Source organism: Cryptomeria japonica, chromosome 10 (assembly GCF_030272615.1).
Source record: "Cryptomeria japonica chromosome 10, Sugi_1.0, whole genome shotgun sequence".
Lineage (NCBI taxonomy): Eukaryota > Viridiplantae > Streptophyta > Pinopsida > Cupressales > Cupressaceae > Cryptomeria > Cryptomeria japonica.
In genome coordinates this window covers 527096467-527121861 of record NC_081414.1, presented here as the reverse complement: position 1 = coordinate 527121861, position 25395 = coordinate 527096467, and the positions used below count along the sequence as shown (strand labels likewise).

The 25395-nt window shown below is 36.8% G+C and overlaps 1 protein-coding gene across 2 annotated transcripts in view; it reads right to left on the bottom strand.

Moving 5' to 3' along the window:
• Positions 1-837: 837 nt before the first annotated feature.
• LOC131060801 (uncharacterized) overlaps positions 838-25395 on the bottom strand; it is a 60204-nt gene continuing 35646 nt past the window's right edge. For both annotated transcript variants that reach the window (XM_057994212.2, XM_057994213.2), the window contains exons 5-13: positions 8089-8190; positions 6410-6475; positions 5573-6309; positions 5417-5465; positions 5187-5309; positions 4704-4805; positions 4483-4574; positions 4190-4343; positions 838-1615 (exon numbers count right to left, since the gene is read on the bottom strand). In XM_057994212.2, coding sequence (XP_057850195.1) covers positions 1358-1615; positions 4190-4343; positions 4483-4574; positions 4704-4805; positions 5187-5309; positions 5417-5465; positions 5573-6309; positions 6410-6475; positions 8089-8190 — 1683 coding nt within the window. In that variant the 3' untranslated portion in view covers positions 838-1357. The remainder of the gene's footprint in view (positions 1616-4189; positions 4344-4482; positions 4575-4703; positions 4806-5186; positions 5310-5416; positions 5466-5572; positions 6310-6409; positions 6476-8088; positions 8191-25395) is intronic.

The window sequence follows — 25395 nt, the reverse complement described above, 5'->3', positions numbered from 1 at the left end:
ACAACGAATTCAAGGCATACGAGGGAGAAGATTAAAGTGGCTGCCCAACAAAAGGATAAAGGAAGGTAGAAGAAGCTAAGACATTCAAGCCAAAGGAGCGCAACAAGAGTAGAAAAAGTTTGAAACGAAACTGCAATAGTATCACATGCTAGTGGAGCATTCGTTAAAGCAATATCCCCACATGAATTGTATGAGATGTGAGTCCCATGAACAAACCTTCACAATTCAAAGACCGGGGGCTCCAATAGAACCCTAGTAGTTTATCAAAAACAATTATACCCTTGACCCTTCCCTGGAACCCAACCCATTTCAAAATTTATACCCACCCTCGTAAAATATGTAAAGATAGAGCCTTAGTCCATACAAGTCGCTTAAAGAGCCATAATTTTAGACATAGAAAGGAGAGTTTTTTCATTATCCTCTGCTGTGCCACCATCTAAAGCATCAAGTCAAATTGGTCTCAACATTAGCTTACACATAATTAAAGATGTTACAAAACCCAACAAATAAATCCATAAATTATGTTTAATCATCTTCTCTGGTATGCATCTTAAATATCAAGTCAGAATGATCCTTTGAAAAGCATATGGTGACCAAAGAAACAAATATGCAAACTATCATCTTGCATATCTTTTACACCACATTTTCTGCCATTTGAAAATAAAGTACTTTTCGAAACTCTAAATATATCCCTATTAAGAGTAATAGAGTAATTTAGAGTCTTGCTCCGCACAAAAAAAATAAAGTGAAAAGACACCATCACCATCTATATCATGTTATAAACCAATTCTGCTGTCATTTCAGAACTGCACAAGGATCAGATTGATACACCTTAAGTCTCACAACAATAAAAATATTTTTGAAATAAATTTAGAGAGTAAATTACAAATTTCCAAAATGTCACATGAGCATACTACCGACTGCAAGGAACCAAAGACAGTTGAATAAACCAGGAATGTGACAAAGAAATTTTACAATATAAACAAGCTCCAACCCCAATAAAGCATGATCATTATGTTCCGATACTCAAGACCAAACAGCTCTAAGAAAACAACAATCCTTCGCCAGTAGCAGAAGCATCATAAGTGTTTTTACAGCTAATGCCTACAAAAACGTTTTTCTGTATGCCCAAATATTCTAACAAATTTCAGAAGCGGTTCTAAGAAGTGACATATCACAGACAACACTCAGCTGCAAAATGCAAGTAACACATACATTAATCTACAAATCAGTTATCATACAAGAGGGGTGGTGTATCAGAAAATGCAGCTAGGCCTTTTCGTTTCAATCACATGTAGGCAATTGAGGGTAACATATTTACATGGCATAAAACAACATCATTATAAATGTTTATTAGCTACTGGCATTCCTCAAGCTTAACAATTGGAATGACACTTTTTAGCTTCTTTGGAATATTAGCTTTGGTGATCCTACCACCTGCATGGCCATCCATTAGAAGCTTCCCTATTTTTGATCTCCATTCCATGTCATCATCATCCTTCCTATCATGTACAACTCGGTCACAATAGTTCAGTAATGAGGCTAAGCCACTATTTGGAGTCCATCCATAATCCTCTAGTATACTTGCTTCCTCTGCGTTTAGGTCATGACCGATCTATCTTATTCAACAGAAGAATGATCAGTACAATGTTGACTTAAAAAGTGTATACCAAAACAGATAGCATCCACACATGATTAGGAATGTTTGTTGTAGATCCAAAAACCAAAGCAACAATTTTTATGAATCATCATTAATTCCAAATGGTACTGGGATAATCTAATTCAAGAAACTAATATGCCAAACAATAGCAAGTCTGAAAGTACTACAGATATCCAGATTATTCACATATCAGATATCAATGCGGATAAAGATGCCAGTCCATCTAAAAATCGGCACCAATGCATAACAAATTCACAGATACAATAACAGATAATTTAATAGAATCCAACATATCTTTTCAAGATCTACTATCACCTTTTTGTTCTGAAAACTATTTACAACTGAGTAATATTTCAACCGGAAAAAGTATCTGTTTGACCATGGCAACTCAAATCCCTCAAAAACTGGCAATAAACATCAGCAGTTGGGACAAGTCTACAGTATAACACATCAGCACTGTATTTTGTGTTTCTTTTTGTGGATCTATAAGCTTCAGTACAAGAGTATCAGAACTATCGTTTTTGTGAGCCAGCACTTGCCAAAGCACATCTTGACAACCTTGGGTATTCTAAGAAGTTAGAATAAATAAACTACACTCAGCTCAATTAAGAAGGCAATAAAAATCATTTAAAGAAATTCTTTTGGCCAAAGAAAAAGTATTGAGCATGTTTCATATCAATAAATATTACAAGTAAAAGATATTGCACATGCCAATCTTCTAGTATTAAACCTGTAATTTAGAATAGTGAATATTTCTTCATGAATGTAAATGCATCTCCATTGCCCTGGCTTTGAGCAGTTTTGTGAGTGCATTTGCTACACTATTGTGGGCTGTTTATGCATGCCAATAGCCACCAATATGCATGAGTTTTCTGTGGTAAGTAAGAGGGGACCTGCACAACAAAAGTAGTTTTTTCAACTGCTACTTGGCAATCAAGGTCCTTTACCCCCTTTAGGAATGTTGAGATCATAGGTTTTAGTCTCTATAAATTTCATTTAACTTGGGGAATATCCTTCCTTTTTTGCCTAGTCATCTCATTTTGAGGGTAGCTAACATTTTAATTTTCATGCTGTCTTTCAACAGTCTGATCCATTCCATTACTAAAAGTTTCATGTACAAATGTAGTTCATGTATTAAAACCTGCATAAAATCCAAACTCAAACAGTGCTGAAGGACTTTCACTCATGATTCCAATAAAATGTCAATTCCACATTTGTTGTTCTGTAAGAACCTTTTCTAATTTTCCCTCATTTTGCGAGGCAAACTCTATTGAAAACTGTGTACCAGGTTGTACCTCCAGACCCTTCATACCCAGTCCTGGTTGATACTGAGTACCAGTCCTAGGCCCATTCCTAAACCAAAATGGCCTCAGTTCTTCAGATTTTTTGTGCCCTGATCAGGTACCTCCTGAATTCATCTGAGGTAAACTAGGAACATACCTGGGCAGGGCAGCAATGCCCCAGCCTCACCCCAGAAAAACATGGGTCCACAGACGTGTTCCCTACAGTTTCAAGGAATTTATACACTTTCAATTGCCTTCATGCTTTCTCATTTACAGCCCATTGCCTTTTTCAATCATTCATTTCCATGTCAATGCACTCCCAAAGATCTATTGGATCGTTTTGTTAGATCAACATGGCAATTGTTAAGGGAAACTTATTAGGGGCATTTACCTGCATCAAGCTCTGTAAGAGGGGGTTCCACCTTTGATTGGAATCTTGAGTGCAAAAGTAGAGTAAACATTAATTGGAATCAAAGGCGGAATCCAACCAAGGTAAATTTGCATAATGTTAATTTGGCAAAAGTTTACATTTTTAGTAATTTAACTATTCTTTTATATGGCTCTACCCAAGCCATACGGAACCCAGGTCAAAAGTAAATTCAGCTAACTGCCATAGCCAAATACATACCAGGACTGGCAACTTGGATCACAAACATGTATGATTGATAATATCCCTAATTTGTTTGACACCTCACACATCTCCATGCAAGTCCAGAATTTTGGGCTAGGATTAGGCCCCAACAAAAGCACTTTATGAGAAGGGAAAGCAATTCTTTGGCTTATTAAAATGTGTATTCAACATAGGAGTTATTCTAGTTAGTTGAAACAGGTATTTGACTAGCCTCTGGTACAACGCAGTACTTAAACTAACAGAAAGTAATCTGCCTAATTTTTATGCATGCAAATTTGCAATTAATAGTATATCTCCAAGAATGGAGGAGAAACATAATAACTAACAATACTTTTCTAAAAGTAAAATTTTCCAGATGTAAGAAATCATTAGAATTATTAAATTGGATTGGAATTCCAAACTCACAATTGTGACCCCAAAAACGCTTTTAAATCCAACAAAAACTCAAATGAGAAAACTTTCAATTTTAGTTACAAAAATTGAATCCGAATTAGCAAACTACAAGTACCTAGAAAGATGATCAAAATTCAGAATGCTTCAGTTATCAGCTACCTCAGAAGACATTCCATTCAAAATCAAATTCCAAAAAGTAATCGAATAGCTAGGAAATGTCACCTCTAGAGGCTTGTTTGTAAGAAGAGCTGTTCTGCTACACGTAGCAATACTCATCACAGTAATCAATCTTCCAACCTGCCACTGGATTGGCAACAATTGAACAAGCTCAAAGAAGTATGTTGCATAGCCGTATTCTGGACGCTCTAAGACGATTCTGTATAAGGTCACTCTGAGTTATATATTTAATATGGCCAAAAATTAAATTAGAAAAAAAAAACTGTAAAGCAAAAGATGCCCTACAAAAAAGAACCATAGAGAAATATAAATATATGTCCTATGAATAATCAGAGCACCTATTATGTCTTTCGAATACAAACACAAATGATTGAAGCTGTCGACACCATCCCCATTCAACAGGCCACTTGCGGTTCTGTAGAGATCTAGTCTGAAGTATCAAACATAAATCATAAATTATTTAAAGAGTTCAAAAGAAGAATGAGACTTAAACATATGAATACATATTTGATTGCTACATCAAAAACACTTCTACTGGACAGTACAAAATACCATGTACCTGTTCAATCAAAGAAAGCAGACAAGGCAAGCAATAAGTAGGCTTGTTGGCTGTTTGTCGTGTACGAACCACCTTAAACAAACCAGAAGGCCTTCCCCAAAGCTAAAACAAAGTCCAGAAAAGAGCTCATATGTCTCATTCAAAATGATGCACAAACATTAACCATACTGTAATGTTTGACATTAAAGCTAGGAAAAACTAAATGTGGATGCATGCAACAGGCAAATCAACAAAATAGTTCAAAGGTAATCTTTGCTTTACACAAGGAAACAAAAGAAGTATTTATTTCAAGAGATCTAGCATAATATTTTCCAGTGATGAAAGCATTAAAAAATATTTTATTTATTTATTTAATCTTTAACTTGTTGAATTGATGATAGTCAGAAGCAAGATATAAATTCTAAACAGTTGAAGGTGAGCCAATAGTAGAAAGTTGAAGCACCACAACATGATATGTTTCATACATGAAAATTTTAAACTGACCTTCTCTATGATACTTTCAAGGTCTTTAAAATTATCTTCCTCATCAGCCAGGCTTAACAAATCTTTATCTATAAAGTCACCATAGAGCTTGATTTCCTCCATAACACCTTTTTCTCTTAAAACCTGCCATGTCCAACAAAAAATTAAGGGCAAAGCCTTTACACATTGATCATATTTTTAGCTACAATGTAAAGAAAAATTTGTAGGTTCATATCTGAAAAAGTGCATGCCTGTAAAAGTCCAGGGGCATCTTCCTCCAGAGCAGTTTCAACTGAACATCTGAATGAATATTGTCCCTTGTCAGATTTAACCAGTTGCACATTTTAGAGAGAAAAACAATGGAAAGAGACAAAAACAGGGTAAGAGGAAAAGAGAAGTAACCCCACGTTTTGGTCTTTCTATAATTTCGCTTTAAGGTAAAGTTTCTTGCTTTTTCCTTCCAGGCTTCACCAGACTCACATTCTCCTGCTTCTGAACTGTCTGCTCGCAACCACTTCATGTCAATATCACTATCAAAGTGTGCTTCTTTACAAAGCTTCTTTCTCTCCTCAAGCGAAACATGGTCTAATTCATCATTATTAAAATCCTCAAAAAGTTCAGTTTTACAATCCTTGATAGGTATGAATGAAGGGGATATCTCATCCTCAATTTTCACCTTAACAGGAATTGCTGAAATTTTAGGTGTGGCTGTTAAGCACTCTGCATTATTCAAGTGAACTTTTGTTTCTTTGCAGGTCAATGTCTCAGCATCTAACAAAGAATGGAATGCAGGAACCAGATTCAGTTTGCTATTAGCATTGCTCTGACTTGAGAGCTTCTGAGTAGACTCCTTATCACCAACAGAGGTCAAAATACCATGGCGATCCTGGCAAACATCAACTGTATTTGGTTCTGACAGAAGAGGATCTGAATCTTTCATAACTGCCATATCAGCAACACAAACATCTGAGCTTTCAAAAGTTGTATTCACAATCTCCTCAGAGAATCCAGGATGACATTGTTGGTGTGAAAAGTGTCTTTTCTCAGAAACATTAACCCTCCTCACTTCAGAAACTGAGACCTCACATAATTCTAGAGTTTGTGTGGGATGTTCATGTGCTTTTGTAAAAATCCCTAATTTAACCTGTAATGTCAATATGAATTAACCTTTCAAATCTTTAAGCTTGGTATAATGTTTCAAACAAACGATGTCAACAAAATCTGCAATACTGCCACCAGTATACCTGGGAAGCACCAGCACAACATTGCGATGGATCTCCCGTGGCCTCTAAACTTTCATCTACCTTATTCTGCAAATTTAGATGTTGGATCAGTAGAGTGGCTACACCAACTAATGAAAAACTATGATCAACCCCAAAGATGAAGTACTTATATTTTTTATATATTAAAATAAGAAATCTTACAAGTCATATATGCTCAAAAAGAGCAGTTAGAAAGGTCTACAAATTATATCAAGGGTCAAGTTCTAAACAAGATATTAACATAAGGGAAAAGAACAAAACTAAAAAAGTTCTAGCTCTCAAATTGCAACTTTCTATCCAAAGATTACCGAGAGCATCATAAAGTAACTAAAACCACATAGCATACTTCAAGATTAACATGAAAATCAATCGATGGAGTAATTATTACAAACAAGTCACTTCGGGAAAGAATCAAGCCCATATGCAACCACCCTGAACTTGATGTTGTTCTCTAGCATCAAAAACATCTATAGCTGCCTGCTCTTGGTGCTTGCTCTCTTCGCAATAAATTAATCATGTGGAGTTTACTGTTCCTGTTTCCTTTGAATGTCCATGTGCTAAATCTTCTGTGGTATTTGGGTTTATTTGTTATGATAGACATGTTAAAGATTTTTAAATTTTAAGCCGTGGTTGGTTATGTAAACTGAGATCTTTGGTTTTTCTGAAATTTGGGAATGATGATGTGTTCAAAGATAATATAAGGGTGTTACTAGCTTTCTAAGCTATGTCATAGTGCATGTTGTTGCTTTGTAGGTTCAACAGTTACTCAGTCTGAGCTGAGAAAACTCCTGCACAAGGGGTCTATGACTATCAGGATCATGTTATGAGTACTGGGAACTTCTCAAGAGTTGTTCTTGTTTGGGACTGGACCCAGCAAGTGACTCGCCAAGAAAAGGATGAGATGGTTGAAGAGGTATAAAATGTTCTCAACAAGCATTAATTTGAGCAGCACAGAGAGGATGTTTGTGGTTTAATCCGAGGTTTAAAAGATGCTGGCGCTAATTTCAGTGAATGGTGATAATAAAATTTGCTCCAATTATTGATGATTATATTCCTGTCTGATTTGTTTAGGAGAGTCATGGATAAGCTGCAAGAGCATGCAGACAGAGTTGCTAATAAGCAAGAAGTAGTTCACAAAATGATCAACAAGATGTCTTCATACTCCAGTGGTATTGCTATTGGAGATGAAAGCAATAAATCTGATTGTGCCTCTCCGCCGACTCATCTCTTGCAGATCACTCTCTTTCTGCAACTGTTTATGGAGTCTACCCATCTTGGATGGAGAAGCAGAAGGAAGAAATGCTAATTTTTCAAGTCATTAGTTATTCTTGAGGTCATTAAACCCAGAAAGGTTCTAAGCTATCTGATAATAAATTCAGATATACTATAAATGACTTTTTTTGATAATGTCATTTATAGTATACCTCCAAGGTATTTAGGTGGTTTTGTGGTATTTCTGCTCTACACTGCAAACTTTCAATAGCATCTTTGTTGGTATCAACCCCTGATTTGTTTGATATTCTCTATGAATAAACACGGATGACTTAATAAACACAAGAACTTTAACTTTAATTTAAGAAAAAATGATTGACAACTTAAACACATCATTTGTAGGCATTCCTGAAGTCTGACACAGATCATCAGTTCAAGCTGTAGCATACCTCATGGTTATGATCGTCAATTTCTGGCAATTCCTTTTTAACATGAAAACTTTGAGCTCCATGATATTTCGGAATATCGTTGTCCAAATCATTTGATGTTTGCTGCCAGAATAAAGAGGATTCAGCCTAATACAGCAATATCACTGGAGTGTGATAGCTTCTTCGAAATAAACAAAAGTCTAAAGACACTAAGCTAACACATTAAATAAAACTGCAACGAAATAAAGATCAAACTGTTGAAAATAAATTATGAAAACAGAGTAAAGATTATATTAATTAATGCTAATAAATCCTAGCTAAGTTACCAGTTCAGATTAAGTTACCTGAGTGCAATAGCTTCTTTGAAATATTGGACAAAAGTCTAAAGACACTAAGCTAACACATTAAATAAAACTGCAACGAAATAAATATCGAACTGTTGAAAATAAATTATGAAAACAGAGTAATGATTATATTAATTAATGGTAATGAATCCTGGCTAAGTTACCAGTTCAGATTCTTATTTTTATATGGCAAAAAAGAAAGGGGTTGGGTACATTTTGGATATTTTTGTACTAAACATATAAAAATCATAAATATATAGATATTGACCCTAAAAAGGATTACACATAACAAACATATAATAAACAAAACAACCACGAAAATTTTATAAGATCACATGTACATCAATATTGAATTCTGTAACCCCCTTTCTGTGGACCCTGCCAAGAGCTGTTTTTTATGTGTGTGAACATATAATAAACAAAACAACCACGAAAATCTTATAAGATCATATGTACATCAATATTGAATTCTGTAACCCCCTTTCTGTGGACCCTGCCAAGAGCTCTTTTTTATGTCTCTCTGATGGGCCATGGGAGCATCTAGAGTAAAATCTAGCAAATTATGAAAGCACGAAAACAAAAAAAAATGATACAAATGCAGTGGATACTTCAGGGATAACATGATTTTGACGAGAAAAAATCAAAACAAATTCATGATAAAAGTCATAATTACAAAAATAATATTAAACTACCTGGTGAGCAAACTGTCAATCGTGATATTGCATTTGAATGGAGATTCACAAATGATAGTAAATGCAATAATTAAAGGCGAGGCTCAGGTGTGAAAATTAAATAAGTTTATTAAAATCATTAGAGCCAAATTAAATCAATTTAGTGAATTTAAAATCATTCATGGGTTGAGGGGAGGGAATGATGTGGCAGACACTCTATCCAAGTGGGCGTCCGCATTAAATACAGGCATCGAAGGAGAGATTTGGGAGGACTTTAGGGAGGTGGATTTTGATTTTGAGAGAGTACAGGTTGCAGGGGACGTACCAAGAGAATGAATGCATTTAAGGTGATGGGATTTTCAAGAAGCTCGAAACATGTGGATGGCTTTTTATGGAGGCAGTGTAGACAGAATTGACATCATTCTGGGTGGCGGTGGTTGAGAAGGCGTGTTGTAGAACAGAAGATGGAAGCAAATTTTACCCTGTGCACCAAAAAGTAGCAGCTTGCATTTTTGGGTAAAATCTCTAGAAGAAAGATTTTGGAAAGTTTTCAAAATAGATGATCCCGTGTTTTTCCAAGTGGTCAAAATGATGTTGGGAGAGGAATTCATGGCATCAGAGTACAAGTACAAAACCAACATCGACATTGCTTCATTGTTCATGGCTTGGGTGCCTAGAACTGGGCAACAAAGAGGATACACACTGGATCATGAATGAATACGTGAGGGGAAAATGGTGTTACGGGATGGGTGCATTCATTGCAATGGCGTTACCAGTTCAGGGTTTCAAAGAGCGAGGTGGTAATCAGCTCCATGTGGCCGAGTTCACACCCCCATTATGCCCATTCCTATTATGGAGCGCCTCAAGCGACAAGGAGGACAGGCAGGCTGATGCCTAATTGGGCTGACAATTCATAAAGGAGTATCTCAGAGATAGAGAAAAAGAACAGAAGGATGGTGACCCGGAGAAGGAGAAACAAACAAAGAAGCAACTGAAATTTAGCAAAGAAGATTATTGGAAGGGATGGCCAGGGGCAAATTTGGAGAAAGAATGAAGAACGGTATGGTTGTTTTTTGATAAAAATATATATTTTGTTATGATGTTTCCTGAACTTAATCAAATTACCTGTATAGTTTTGTCAAATATGGATAGTGGGGGAGCATGATAGGCAGTAAGGTTTCCGTTTTTTGCATAGATGGGTTTGAAGGGGTAGAATTTTGATCAAATCTGTGGTAGCAGACCACATTATCATAAACTTTATTCTGTAAATTTTTGAAAATTAATACTAAATATAACATTTACCGATCAAAATAATAATTTTTAATATATTTTAATAAATGCTTTTAGTTTAAAATCCTAATGCTGTAAGCCTAAAACCATACATTATTTAAATTTTTTACAACCACTTAAAGAAAAAAGCTGCTGGCATCAGCCTAGCAAGGGCCACGTTGGCCTGCAGAGCTGATGCCAGTATTACAAGGGCAACATTAGCTAGGGTCAATCCACTTTTTAAAACTACATTGCCAAATTCTTCTCTGGCAGCCCAGGGTCCCGGCCCAGTCCGGCACAAATACGGCCAAGTTCCCGCATTTTGACTCTGGGTTTGCTGTGAAGGACCTGGGGAGAATTTTGCCGTATTTGCAGCGAATTTTGACGTGAGTGGCAGAACCCGGGCAGAATTTGACTGGTTTAGACATTTTTTTAATTTTTTTAAATTTCTTTTTCGGTCTATTTTGGTCAACTCGACCCTCCAACCCTAAAATAATAGACCACTAAAAAGGCCAAAAAGGTGAAATATATCTCATTTGTGCATTTGTGAATGAAAAAGAAAACGTCTTGCCTCCATTGCTAAACTTTCTTGCTTGCTTGCCATTGCTCAAGGAGTGTTGAAAGGTGATTGTTGCATGCTCTAATTTGGTTTGTGAGCTATTCCTACGTGGTTGCAAGTGTTGTAAACTCCTCAAAGACATTGAAGAGGAAGATTTCAACAAAAGAGGTAGGTTTTTGTTGATTTTGTTTGTTTTTCTAATTTTTCTTTGCACTTTTTTTACGAAATGAAATAACTCTCTAGTTTTGTTTTATTTTTTCATTTTGGTTTGTGGCTTTGTATGTTGTTTATAGATTCATAGAATGGCAAGTGCTTCTAGCACTGGGAACTCCCCGTTCAAAACAAACCCGAGCTCTCCACTATGGAAATATGTGGAAATGGTTCCGCAACTACCAGGTGGAGGAGGTTTCCTTTGGATTTGCAACCATTGCAAAGAGGAATATAAAAGCTCTTATAGTAGAGTGAAAGCACATTTGTTCTTTATCCCTCAAAAAGGCATCAAGTTTTGTACAAGCAAGCTAAGAGTTGAAGGGCAGCCTCCACCTAAAACCCTTCTTGCAAACTCTATCGTACTAAATTATATTGAAGTGCGAAGACAAGCAGATGAAGCACTTGGGAACGCAATTGATCATCCTTTGGAAAGGTCTAGAAGTAAAAAAGCATTGAAGGCCTATATGGCTTCAATTTCCAATGAACAACCCGTAGAGGGCCATCCATTCTTGCATGTTCCTCAAGAACTAGTGACAAATAAGAGAGCCAAGGAGCCCTTGGAAATGTCATTTCACAATGAGGCTAGAGACATTGCAAAGCAACACATAGCTAGATGCATCTATGCAAACGGATTGGCATTTAATGTTGTTCGCTCAACGTATTGGCAAAAAATGGCGAGATCAATTAATGAGGCTCCAAGGGGGGTTCAAGGGCCCGGGTTATGAGAAGGTGTGCACCACTTTATTGGACAAAGAGGTGAAACATGTAGAGGATTCCTTGAAGCCCATCAGGGATTCATGGATTGAAACAAGTGTGTCCATAGTATCTGATGGATGGAAAGATGCAAGAAATTGCCCTTTGGTCAATGTTATTGTAGTGTCCACAAGAAGTGCAATGTTTTTTAGAGTAGTGGATTGTGAAGGGCAAGTGAAGGACGGTCCATTCATTGCAAACATTCTTTTCCAATCCATTGAGCAAGTTGGCCCTCAAAATGTTGTTCAGGTGATTACAGACAATGCCAAAAATTGTAGGGCTGTCGGGTTATTGGTTGAGGAGCGCTATAGACACATTTTTTGGACACCTTGTCCTGTCCACTCACTCAACCTAATGCTGCAAAAAATTGGCAAGAAAGTTGAGTGGATCAAACAAATGTATGATGATGCCCAGGAGATCCAATTGTTCATCACGAATCACCATATGTTGCAAGCCATATTTAGACAATTCTCGAGATTGGAGCTCTTGAAGGTAAGTTAAATTATTTAAAATTTAAATATGTTTTAGACTTTAGTTTAGCAAACTTTCTAAGTTTTTAATTTTAATTTTGATTTTAATTTGTTATTGTTTTGATTTTGAAATAGGTTGTTGAGACCCATTTTGCCTCCAACATTATTGTTTTGAGACGCCTTGTGAAGGTTAAAGAGGCAATGTCTTGAATGGTAATCAATGCTAATTGGAGCATATGGAGGCAATCTAGTAGTATAAGGGCAGCTGCCATTAAGGCAATGATACTAGATGACTCTTGGTGGGATTGTGCTCAGTACCTCCTAAGATTTATTGAGCGTGATTTGATACACTAACATGGATAAGCCTTGCTTGGGTGAGGTAAGGGATGGCATTGACTCCATGATGGAGGATATGAAAAAAATCATAAATGAAAAAGATCAAGATCATGAAGAAACTTTCTTCAAGGAACTACAAAAAATCATGGTGGAGAGATGGAACAAAATGACTACCCCCTTGCATTCCTTGCCTTTGCATTGAACCTCAGGTACTATAGTCAAGTGGTCCTTAATGAGAGTAGCACTCGAGTTGCCCCATATAGAGATCCTGAAGTTACTCACAGGTACAAGGCAGCCCTTTGTAGACTCTTTCCCAATCCCATACGGCCTATGGTAAGATCTGAATTCATGAGTTTCGCAAGCACCAATGATTGTGGTCTTTGACGCTCTTGAAGACAAGGTGTTGATGCTCATAAATGGTGGTACTTCCATGAAGAAATATACCAACACCTACAACCCATTGCCATCAAAGGTTTATTACAAGTTCGTTCTTAACTCTTAAGATTCTAATTTCTAAATTCTTGTCAATGAATATTGAATTTATATTTAAAAAATTTAATCATAACTCTTAACTCTTTAATTTCAAATTTGAAAATTTTGATAGGTTGCTAGTTCATCATCATCCGAGAGGAATTGGAGCACATACTTCTTCATCCACTCAATAAAACGCAATAGAAAACATTCCAAGAAAGCAGAAGCCTTGGTCTATGTGCATTCAAACTCGAGGCTCCTAACACACAATGACAATACCAACAAAAAAGGGGAGGCAAAGCATTGGGATGTTAACCGGAGCGTGTGGAGTTGGATGATTCAATTGCCCACCTTGGTGCACTTGGAGTTGATGATGATGATCATGAGCTACCTAGTGATCACCAGGCTGCTCCTGAGGCTAAGATTGCAAGTACCGATGCCAGTGGCACTGTTTGTGCGTCTAATTTGCCACAGCAAGAGGATGATGATATGCTTGATGACATTTGATGATATTTGATCAGTGATGACTGATTGTTAATGTTGACATTATTATTTTTGAACTGAAACATTGATATGGTGGTGTATTTTGGCATTTTGCTATGTTATTTGGACTAAAACATTAATCTATATGGTGGTGTATTTTGCTATGTTACTTTACTATTAGCATAGTTGATAGTGGTGTATTATGAATTTATTTGCTGCTGCATATATGTATATATTTTTTATTTTTATATGTTTTTGTATGGACGAACCCAAAGCAAACCCGAACACACCCCAAAAAAAAATTGAACAAACCCGTGAACCCGAATCTTGAACACGAATCCGAATCTGAACCAGGACCGGCAACTTAGTTTTAAAACTATTTTTCAAACAATTTTTTTATTCTTTCCACAGTGTTGACAAAAAACAAAAAATTACAGTGCAAAGGAAAAGAAAAGAAAGAAATATATTAAAAAGGTTGTGGTTCTCAAAGAGTTCACTCTGGGCACACAGCTGAATCTGCAGCTCAATGTCCACACCCACCATGGACTAGACTGCAAACTTGGACTACGAATGATCCACACCTGGATCCAGGAGATTTCTGAGCTAACCAGTAACAGAATCATAGAAATGAGTATCAAGGCTGTGTGAATGATTTGGAGCTTGGCCAGTTTCAACTAATGGATATGGCACTTTACAAAGAGAGCTAATACCAGTAAACCTATGCAAGAGCTGTTGGAAATATTGTTGTTGTTGTCATCAATGTCAAAGGAGAGTATAGCATAATCGCATGCCTAATATGCAGCAATAGGGGTTTAAATGTGTGAAGGCCAAAGGCCACTAATCGTATCATTTACATGAGATTAATGCTCCTAAATGGAAGACTGTACTTTAATCAAGGCAGCGCTGAGTTTAAGGAAAAGATGGAAAAAATTCAATTTAAAATCATTTGGGGTCTCTTGGAATTGGACCGACCCTGTTGGTATAGGTGCCCTTCTTGGGGAATTAAATTAAATTAAATTTATTATTACTTTTATGAGGCCAACCCCCTTTGAGAAGGCTGACCCCCCTTTGGTGAAGAGGCGTGATAGGGGTATAAAACGAAGATGAAGTTGAGGTAAGAAAGGCAAGCAATTAAAATTATATCTTTCCCAGCAGATTTTAGAAGAAGAGCAGATTTTTAGAAGAATACCAAATTTTAGAAGAGCAGATTTTTTGAAGAGTAGATTTTAGAAGAAAATATATATGAAGTTGCAAGCAGAATTTATGAAGGAGATTCAAATAATCATCATCCATTGAAGAAGCAATATTAAAGAAGGAGAATTTTTGTTCATTTGGAGGTTGGTGCCTCTCAATAGAAGAGATTGGTGTCTCTTGCTAAATTGGTGCTTAGTGTTGATTTATAGCTAGGTCGGATCCCTTGCTTGGGCCAAACTAGTTCACTTAATTGCTAAGTGGCCTTTGGCCTTAGCAATTCGGCTTTATATTTATCTGGCCCTATTTGGGCGTACAACTTATGTGTCATGTAAGTGTTATGGGGCATGACCTATTTAATATATAAATTGTAAATGCAATTTGGCGCCAAGGCCGACCCAGGTGGCATAGGAGTTTGAAGCATATAAATAAGAAGTGACTTGAAGTCACAAACAGAACCTACACAATTCAGTAAAAATACATTCCTATCTGCTATCAAGCGAATTACTCCAGAGAGCAGCAAATCATCTCCGTGATCAGCGAATCATATTCAGGAGTCGGCGAATTTCTGTAGATGCACATTGAACACCTATGGAAGCATAGCGAACACCCTTGAAGGTCAGCGAACTCCATCCAAAGGCAGCGAACCTTCCTTTCTGACAGCAGTCTTCACTTGAAGGTCAGCGAACTGTCATTGAAGGCTGTGGACATCATCAGCGAACTTCGTCTTTGTGACAGCAACATCTGCAGATAAGTTCACTACTACAATGTGCCCTAGGTGGAAGATATTACTATGTTTAGTTTGCTGATAGCTTCAAGTGTTGAAGCTCATTGTAAAGATTCAATTGGTCATTGCCTAATAAAGATCTGAGATATTGTAGCTGGGTTTTTCGCCTCCAAGAGGGAGGTTTTCCCAGGGTATAAGCGTGTTATGTGTGTGCTTTATTTTTAGTTTGGTTTTCTGTTCTATACTGCTAATCTGATTGCTAAAAACTCACACTTGGTGGTGGATTGGTGCCTCCAGTGGGTTGGTGCCTACAAAGATTTGTAAGAGAGTGTCATGACCCCAGCCAGATTCAACAATATCTAATTAGAAATTGTCTCACGATAGTGAGACTTCACAATTCTTAATCGTAAGACTGTCTGCAGCAGCCTGTAATCACCACCCTGAACAGATTCATAACCACTGAGTGATGCCTTGTGAATCACCTTCTCTCTCCTCTGGGAACAGCAACTCTCCTATGACCAATGGGACTATTAAGCATTAATCAATGGGTAACTCAGCTCTAACCGATAGAGTGATTAACAAGCACAAATTAGAGGAGGTGCGATGGGCAAATAAACCAACATGACCCTCCCATCAGTCATGACTCTACAGGAAAGACACCACTCTACAGACCCGATGGAGGGGTATAATATGACTTCACCAGCATTGAAGGAATCACAAGAAAATCGGATGACAAGGAAAGCAATAATACTTACAAGTGCAATTCATATATTGGTTGTACCGTTGTGGTATGCATTTCTATACATAATATAATAATTGTGTATAATAATAATTTTGTGCATAATAACTCTGTGTATTATCTAACACAGCATACTACAATAGTATTTACTATTTATAATGATTTTGTGTATATCTGCATACTTCTGAATAATATGCATTTCTGTTTATGATTACCTGACAGCATAATAGATATATTGCTGATTCATGGTGTGTTACTATCTATGATTGGTTTAATAAATGGACATAGGAAATATGTGATTAGACTATAAGATGTTATGCATATTTATACTGTCTGACTGCTGTAACCACCCATGGTAGAGAAATTGAGGAATTACAAGTAGGGGAACGGTGTTGGGGTCATCTTCTAGGTACGCCACTTCATGGTATAAGACCAGGGAGTCCCATGGAGCCAAAGGGGTACAAAGGGTACTGCCTTTGGGCTTAGAAAGGTTAAACTTCCAGGGCACGCTATTGTGAATGCTCCTCATGCTCTCTATCATGGTAAATGAATGCATTAAGAAAGTTCAATCATGGGAAGTAGGATAGAAGGGGCAAGATTCAGGGGAACGGTTATAGATTCCTCACTAGGTATGGCGCCTCGTAAAGATGGTTGAGGACCATTGGTTAAGGGCCACAAGGCCACCTCGTGGTGATGGTTGAGGACCATCGGTTAAGGACCACATGAGATCAAGGAGGATAAGGTCCTAACCTTGGGCCTAGAGTAGAGGATTTCTAAGGCACCCTATCAAGTCACCCTATCTTAGCTCTTCTATGGTTGAACCTTCTCAAACTAATTCAAGCAATCTTGTGATTAGATCTATAATTCTAATGTATATCTGTTGATTTCTAATCAAAGAGATCTATTTTACAAATTATGATTGTAAATGATTCCTAACTTGATTGCAGGGTCTCAATCAAAGTGAAAGGTATCTCTAACCCTAATTTGTTCAATTAAAAATTGTAATCTAGGGAAAAAAATTGGGTATTTATAATTTGGGGACATTACAAAGAGATTTATTTTTTGTGACTGGATTTGGACAGAAGTGTCACATCCCCGTAAAGAGAACCATTTTACATGGGCAATGTCAGTCGATGATGACAAGAGGCGCACAGGATTGAAGGACAGAGTTGTGCCATTAATAAGGCATGCCAAGCAAGGCCTGAAAAGAGGATTGTGACCTCTTTAAAAGAATGTTTTTGAATATGGTTTGAAGAAGAAAATGCAAAAGGCGGGCAATAGAGATGTCTATGGCAGAGGCTGTTCAAAGGAAGAAAACCTTTCAAAATGCAAGCGTTATAGGACAATGGTGTGATGGAGAAATGAAAGACAATGACACTAACAGAGGCATTTAGAAGGCACGGGAGGAGGAAAATGTGAGAAGAAAGGGAACTCGTCAAATGTTGTAGTTGCAACTGCTCTAGTGGATATGCATACAAAATGTGGAAGCATAGACAACGTGCGTGAACTGTTTGTCGAAATACCTGAAAGAAATGCAGTTTGATGGAATGCAATGATCGTAGGATATGCAAAAATTGGCATTGTTGAAAAGGCTTTAGAAACTTTCAAGCAAATGCAATTGGCAGGTGTAAAGCCAAATTCCAGAGTCATCAACATCCTCTCCACCTACGAGGAGAGGGGAGTGAGCTCTACGTAAGAGCTTCTAAAAGGAGAAGGCAAACATTTGGCAGAGAGTAAGGGGTATGGACATCCACCAATGCATAAAGGATAAAGGAATTTTAGATGCAGAGAGAGACCGAAAGTGGGAGCAGAAGAGTTCGAATAGGATATATCATATAAATGACGGAAAAGGAGGCAACACGTATGGAGAATATGTAGAGGTTTAGGCAAGGCACACTCAGGTTGGGCAAAATGCCTCAAAGAACCATGCTTTCATGCACTACAATGGTTGCAGGGATATGCATGAACTGGATTTGTTGATAAAGCTTGAGGAACCTTAGAGCATATGCGATAGGTTAATGACACCCATCGATGCATAAGGAGAGGTGGGGGTGCGTATAGAGGAGAGAATTTTTCTGTGGCACCTTGTGAAGCAGTGGTAGAGGCAACGTGGGGTTGAGGTGGCTGAAGGAGCAATGGCATACAAGGCAATAGGGTGGATTTCAATGCCCACTTCAGAATTTCTTCAAGATCATCCCTAGAGCTAAGTACACTTCTTCTCTAGTATTGTCTTGAAATAGCATTTAATTATACACTGTCTACTCCCACAACTGAATTAAATTTGATATATTTGATTTGGGTGCATGTGAGAGATAGGGGTATTATTCCCATCTTGTGCATGTTCCACATTATTGGGGTTTTTGTCAAACTATTATTGTGCCCTACGCCTACCTTTATCTTTCTTTAAGAATTTGTGAAAAAATTTACCTGCTTTGTCTGTATCTTTTATTTTGCATTATGTAATTTGAGTAACTTTTATTGCTTAAAGGGTTGGATTATGTTCATTCTATTTTTCATAATGGCATAATAAGGGTATTAAGAATCCTCTGCACATACAAGTATGGGTGGATATGAACTTATAATGTAGGGGGATTGTTTGGTTTTTCATAATAATCAAATAACTTGTTTAATTTAAAATATTCTTAGTTTAGAATAATCAATAGTCAACCCACATGAGCAACTTGACTATATTAATGCGACTTAAGTGAAAGTTGACAAAATAAATTTAAATATAAAAATGTATATGATGCATAAGATAAGTTTGAGATCTAATAGGAGCTTTAATTTATGGTTGCACAATAATATAAGTCATACCTTATTTAACAAATCCTTAATGTTGCAAATTGATACTTTTGGTAACCCACTTGAGATTAAAGGATGGGATTCTATATAAGTAGAAGATGTCATTAACTTATTCAATACATTAGCTCCAATAGGGAAACTATCATAGGAACTAAGGAAAGGGTACCATGGTTATGTTGGTCCAATGGTTGTACTGTTGCCAATTTTCTTAAGTAGAATTTTGATCCTCACAAAATTAGTCCCTTATATGTTATCTCTAAAGTCTAAATACTTAAAGATTGTAAAGGAAATAATTCAAATAGGGAATTTGGTCTTGTTGAATGTATGTCCATGACCATACTCAAGTAGGGCATTAGTTTAATAAATTCTTTGTTGATGACCATCTTTCATAATATGGGATTATTAATATATTGGGTTGTAGTCAACTTAAAAGATTATACCTAGAAGTGGCATAAGATGTTTGAGTAATCCTTATGTTATTAGTCCATGGCTAAGAAAAGTATCTTGGACCTTAACTTCCATCTGGAAATTAGATTGTCATATTGTAAAGAGTTCCTAGTAGGCTTGGCCTTAAGTGAAATATTATGCAGGAAAATGATGCCTTTATTTTAGAAATAATGTCAATCCCAAACAGTTAAATACTCAATTTTTCCTAAGGTCGTTATCAATGTGTCTTTTGATTCAGTAACTATACGGTTACGAAATGACTAATTACATATGGAAGGGTGAGATTAGTTTATGGAAAGAAGGCGATTATGAATAGACATAAGTCATGACCTTTACAACGTAACATATTATTCCATTTGGAAGATATATGAAGGCATTCACTTCCACTTCAACAATCATCAATTTGGAAATTCATTTATCTCTTATTCTTGATTGGATCTGCTCTTGTGAACATCGGCCTGTTTGGCTAAATAGATTGCAAGTGCCTAACTTCATATTTGAGATGACAGCATTGATTGCAAGGGAGAACAGCACATTTCAGACACAGTAACTGTATCACTATAGGCGATTATACATATAAAAACATTGCATGATTTGAGAGTTCTTATTAGAAACAACAATCAGTATTACTGTACATTTCATTGCATAAATCACATCAACATATCAGGAAAAGCAGATATCTCGTATTGCAGATTGGGATATCATAAACTGGCATAATTCATAAGATCATATCAGATATTGAAATTCATTGTAAGTATAGAAGTTTGAGCAATTGTCCCATGATACTAAGTTACCCCAAACAGGGACATTACATCAAGTCTGTAGGGGGAGGATCTAGGGGGGATTAATGTCATGTCCCCAATCATGTCATAACAGATGTAATGGTAAAGTTCACTACCACATTAGAAGTAAATAAACGAATTAAGAAAAGTGCCTTAAGACTTCACAATTTTCTGTAATCTAAGACTTTACCCATGCGTTAGTTAAGGAACAGTGAGTTAATATTTATTGAACAATGATCTTATTTAAGCAGCAATCTTATCCCCTGTAAAGCTGCAATTTTAATCTTAGAGGAGCAATAATTAATATTAAGAAAATAACAACAATCAATTACTAACAACAAAGCAGCAATTTAGTTAACAACACATAATTAAGGTCATGAAGCCACAATTCGTTAAGAAGAAACACATCCCTATGAAACATGACATCCATTGCAAAGAGGGGTGACACTTCGTCTTATCTAAGAAGCTATATAAGATCGATTTGCAATAAAGAAGGGGATCCATGGAATGGGAGGAGAGAAGAATTATCGAATCTTTATCTCTTTAATATACATCCTATTTGGATCGCTCAAGCTGATCATTTAGCCTAATGTCAAGAATCGGAAAAGAGGAGAATAAACAAAATATGTCATTTATGAAAGAGAAGTTAAGCCAATTGCATCGGCATCAATAGCATAGAGAAATCGTCAAATTGGGAATTGAGAGTCTGCATTTAGGGTACCAAAGTTGACACTGAACAGTGAGACCCAATTAATCCAACCCTGCTGAATACTACAGCAAGGATAAGGTATGTAGCAGACTTTAATGGCAGAGGTTTAACGGACACGTCTGATTAATTCCACTGGTCATATTTGCTAAATAATATAATATTTTGATATAAGTTCACAGCATCATAAACTCAGAAATAAATAATATTTGGTTTGGTATCATCATTAGATCCATGTGTATGAATTAGCCTCATATAATTAAGTATTTTATACAAATTGCCAAGAAATATCAGATTGAAACTGTTTGCAAATACAGTAGCATTGTTTATCTATTTTCATTCCATATGAAATGTATGCAATCCTGTTGTAGCATCTTGTGGGGGAAGGATAGAGGTGTAATCCAGTGGTGACGAGGGGCTCACAAGTGGTCATAAGGACCCTGGGAGTCAAGGAACCAGATTGCACTCTCTATACAAAACTCACAAGGTGAAGTGTGTATGGGTAATGGACTTGAAGGGCAAGCAACATGGGCCGCCAAGTCTAGCAAGGAGGTGAGAAGCAACCATTCCCTGGGTTTGGTAGACAGCAGACCCACGCAACCCCTCTCATGTCTCATATACCAGCTTGTGTCTGCTTGCATTAGAATGGATTAGGACTGATGTTGATTGAACATGCATGTAGTTGTTTTGCTTTTCCTTTTGGGTGCAGGTTATCCTTACAAGAGACCACTCATCTCACATAAGGAAAGTCTTAAATCTTAATTTATGTACTTTATGATTTTTTTATTATAATCATATTGTAGTATTGAGATAATAACTGGATTCGTAGTCACATAAGTAAGAACTATTATTAGAAGTTAAGTATAGCAATTGTCTCCTAGTTAAATTAAGTCATATATATTTAAATATACATTATTTATTGTTAAGCAGGCCTACACCTAGTAGGGGACATTACAATTAATCTAGCTATTGGGTTTATTTCGAACTTATTTGACCTCCCTTCTTTAGTAGGCTTCAAATGAGGCCAAAATAGGTATTAGAATATTACGAAAGAAAAAACCTCCTAACTTGTATTTAATAAATAATGTGCTTCTGATTAACGAGTTGAAGGAAGTAAATGGGTTGACTACCTTATAGTCGATATTTTCTTAAGGGTACATGTTGAGTTGAAGCCATCTTGTGTTGGTTCTATGTGATTGTTATGTGTTTGAGAAAGTTAACTCTAGACCTATAGGAATCTATGCATAGACTCCTAAATCAATTATTATGTAATACTTATCCATTTGTTTAGCACTGTGCATCTAGTTATGTATGACCCTCACAAGTGTGAACCGCCAAGGTATTTATGCAATAACAGACAGTCATTCGACCGTGCCAATGATCGATGTCTAGGCTACTACAAGGGATTAGTCAACATTCACCTGGTTCACAGAGGTGAAGTTGCCAATGGCTACCCTGGATATGGTATGATAATAGTTAGCGGGTTGTCACTGGACCGTGCCAATGGTGGATGCCTAGAGCTACTGTTGTATCTTTTGGATAAGCCAACATTCACTTGGTTCACGAAGGTGAAGGATTGTTAGATGCTATCTAGGATTTGATACGGTAATGGTCGCACGCATAGTTGCCTTACCATGCCGGTTATGGTAACCGGAGCTAGCCGTTGTATTGGGCGTGTTCACCGGCAGTCACCTATAGCATGGGGGTGATCGATGCCCAAGTGTTACCCAGGATTGTGAAGAAGAAAGTTGACAATATCACTAAGGTCACCAGGTGGTATATGTTGGAAGCTACTTCTTCCTAGGTGGACAAACTTATCACGAGTGGCCTATAGGCGATTAAGTTGCACGAAGCTTGATTGGTTCACCACTTGTGGAAATCCTTTGGATTGAGGATGGACCCACGGTGTAGTTGGGATGCACCAAATCCTCTTCCCGATTGTTTGATAGTATACTTGACCCTGTTGAATTGATGATGGACCCCCACTGTAGCATGAGATACATCGAATCCTCTTCCCAAATCCATTGGTGTAGAAGACCAAAAAAGGAATGGGACCCACGATGCAATGCGCAATGCACTTACATTACTTTTCTCTCTGGGATGCACTATGGACAAGAGATAGTTAACCATTGTAGATTAGCCAATCATTATTGTTTTTATGATGCTTGTTGAGTCAATTATTATTGTCTTTGTGATGCTTGTATGAGTCAGTCACTATTGTCTATATGATGTATGTTGGAGCTACTCATTATGTATGTGATGTAGGTTGGAGCTACTCACTATGTATTTGACGTACACTAGAGCTAGTCAACTTGTGTACCTTATGTACTTGAGATGTGTATGAGCTAGTCCTTTGTGTATATGTGACTATGCTCGAGAAAATCACTATGTGTGGGATCTGTTATATGACCCTTGTGCATATATGTATGTTTGTACACTAATGATAGGTATGAAACCAACAATTGAAGGCAAGTGGTTATCTTTTTATTTTAATGGGGACTAAATTAATAGATGTACTTGATTAATAGTCAAGGTTTAAAGAAAAAAAAGTGTAGTGTCCAAAGGGCGGATTTTACAAGTAGATCCCAGCAGTCCTTTTCGTGGTTTCCTCCCAAAAGGGTTTCCACATAAATCTTGTGTTTCTTAGTTGATAGGTCTTATGTGATTGCTCTATTGTGGTTGTTGAATTTTTAATAAGTTAGAGATTGTCTTGTATTGAATGCTCTATTGTGATTGTTGAATTTTTAATATGTTAGAGATTGTCTTGTATTGAAAGCTCTATTGTGCTCTGATTTATTCATTTTATTTCTTGGTTTTCTTGATTATTCTGATTTTTGTGAACTTAACTACCTTTAGCAAAAGGGTTTTGATTTCCATCATGCCATTTAGCCTCCTTATATGTCATTCCTCTCTCCTCCTTCCCTGCTTTTCACAAGCCCAACCAATCAACAAGCAGCTTAGTTCATACCATGTATGGTTTCTTTCATTTCATGATTCATCCAATGAAACCTTAACGGCTTCATCTACTAATAATGCAATTTCAAACCTCAAATTATCATCAGTGCAATGGGTACAAGACTCCATTGTTGTTGTCCCACGAGGACAACTGAGTGACCTTAATACAGCCATTGTAAACCCAGCTGTACTTGGCTGCACTTCTGCAAATCCAAGGTCTGAGTCTTCAAATCTAAACTGCAAACCAAATTCAAATGCTTCTGATGTTCTAACAGCTCTAGAAATTTCTGCTATACAAGATTTGAAACTTATATTGAAATCAAAGTTGAAAATAGGATACTTTGGAGTCTTTTTAGAGTAGAGAAAATGAACCCAATACCATGAAACTGAACATTAGGAAACTTCTGCAACTATGAAAGTGTTATCCTAGTGGAGCTGGAACAAGAAAAGAAATTTAATATTGCTGAAATGAAAAAGTACTTAACAGAAAGATATTTGCTTTCCTGCAAAACAATAAATGCCAACTGAGGCCCAATCTAGGGCAGTATCAACACTGACTTGACCACATATAGCCTTCAGACTTATGCAAAAGAGTTTTTTTCTTTAAACTTTAGAAAACATAACTTCCTTTCAGATTAGGTGTGTTTTATATAATGTATTCTCTGTTTACCTTGTGAACTTCTGAATTTGTGAATGTGATATAAATTAAAGTTTCTTTCCTTTGTAACACTTTTCAAATTATGCATGTGTGATAAGATGCTTCTGTTTTCTTAACTCGCAACAAACATGCACCAACACCCAAATGGACCCACATGGGACAATGCTTAGTGCTGAAGCCTATATTATTAAGCACTGTAACAAGATATACCACAAGCGTATTCCTTAGTGCTTCACTGCAAATCATTGTCCTTTTACTATCATAGGCTGTTTTGCCGGGCACATTTACCTGAAATAATTGTGTTCAATCATTCTTGAATTAAAGAGCTACAGTTGTGTTGACGTGTATTTTATACACCATCATACACAGAATAAAATACCAATAGGCATCTTATCCTCTCTTGAGAAAATAGTCTCTAACTGCTGAAGATCTGCATAAAGGATCAGTCAGGTAGACTCCAAGGTTCTTTTAGTAGGGTCTCTACGTGTGGACAAGCTTCCAGCGGTATGATGTGATTTGCTGTTTCCTCCAAGGGGCCTTACGTATTCCGAAAGTTCAAGATTTTACTAAACTAAGAAACTTTTCAAAAATAACAAAAGAGTAGGGTTTGAAAGAGGTCTAATCTAATCTAACCCTATGAATGACTTAGTATGGACAAGACTTGGCAAGATTCAACCAACTTCAATTTTGCCATAAGATAACAACTCAATTGAAATTAGTGCGATCTTCTAAGGTAATAAAATGATATTCAATGC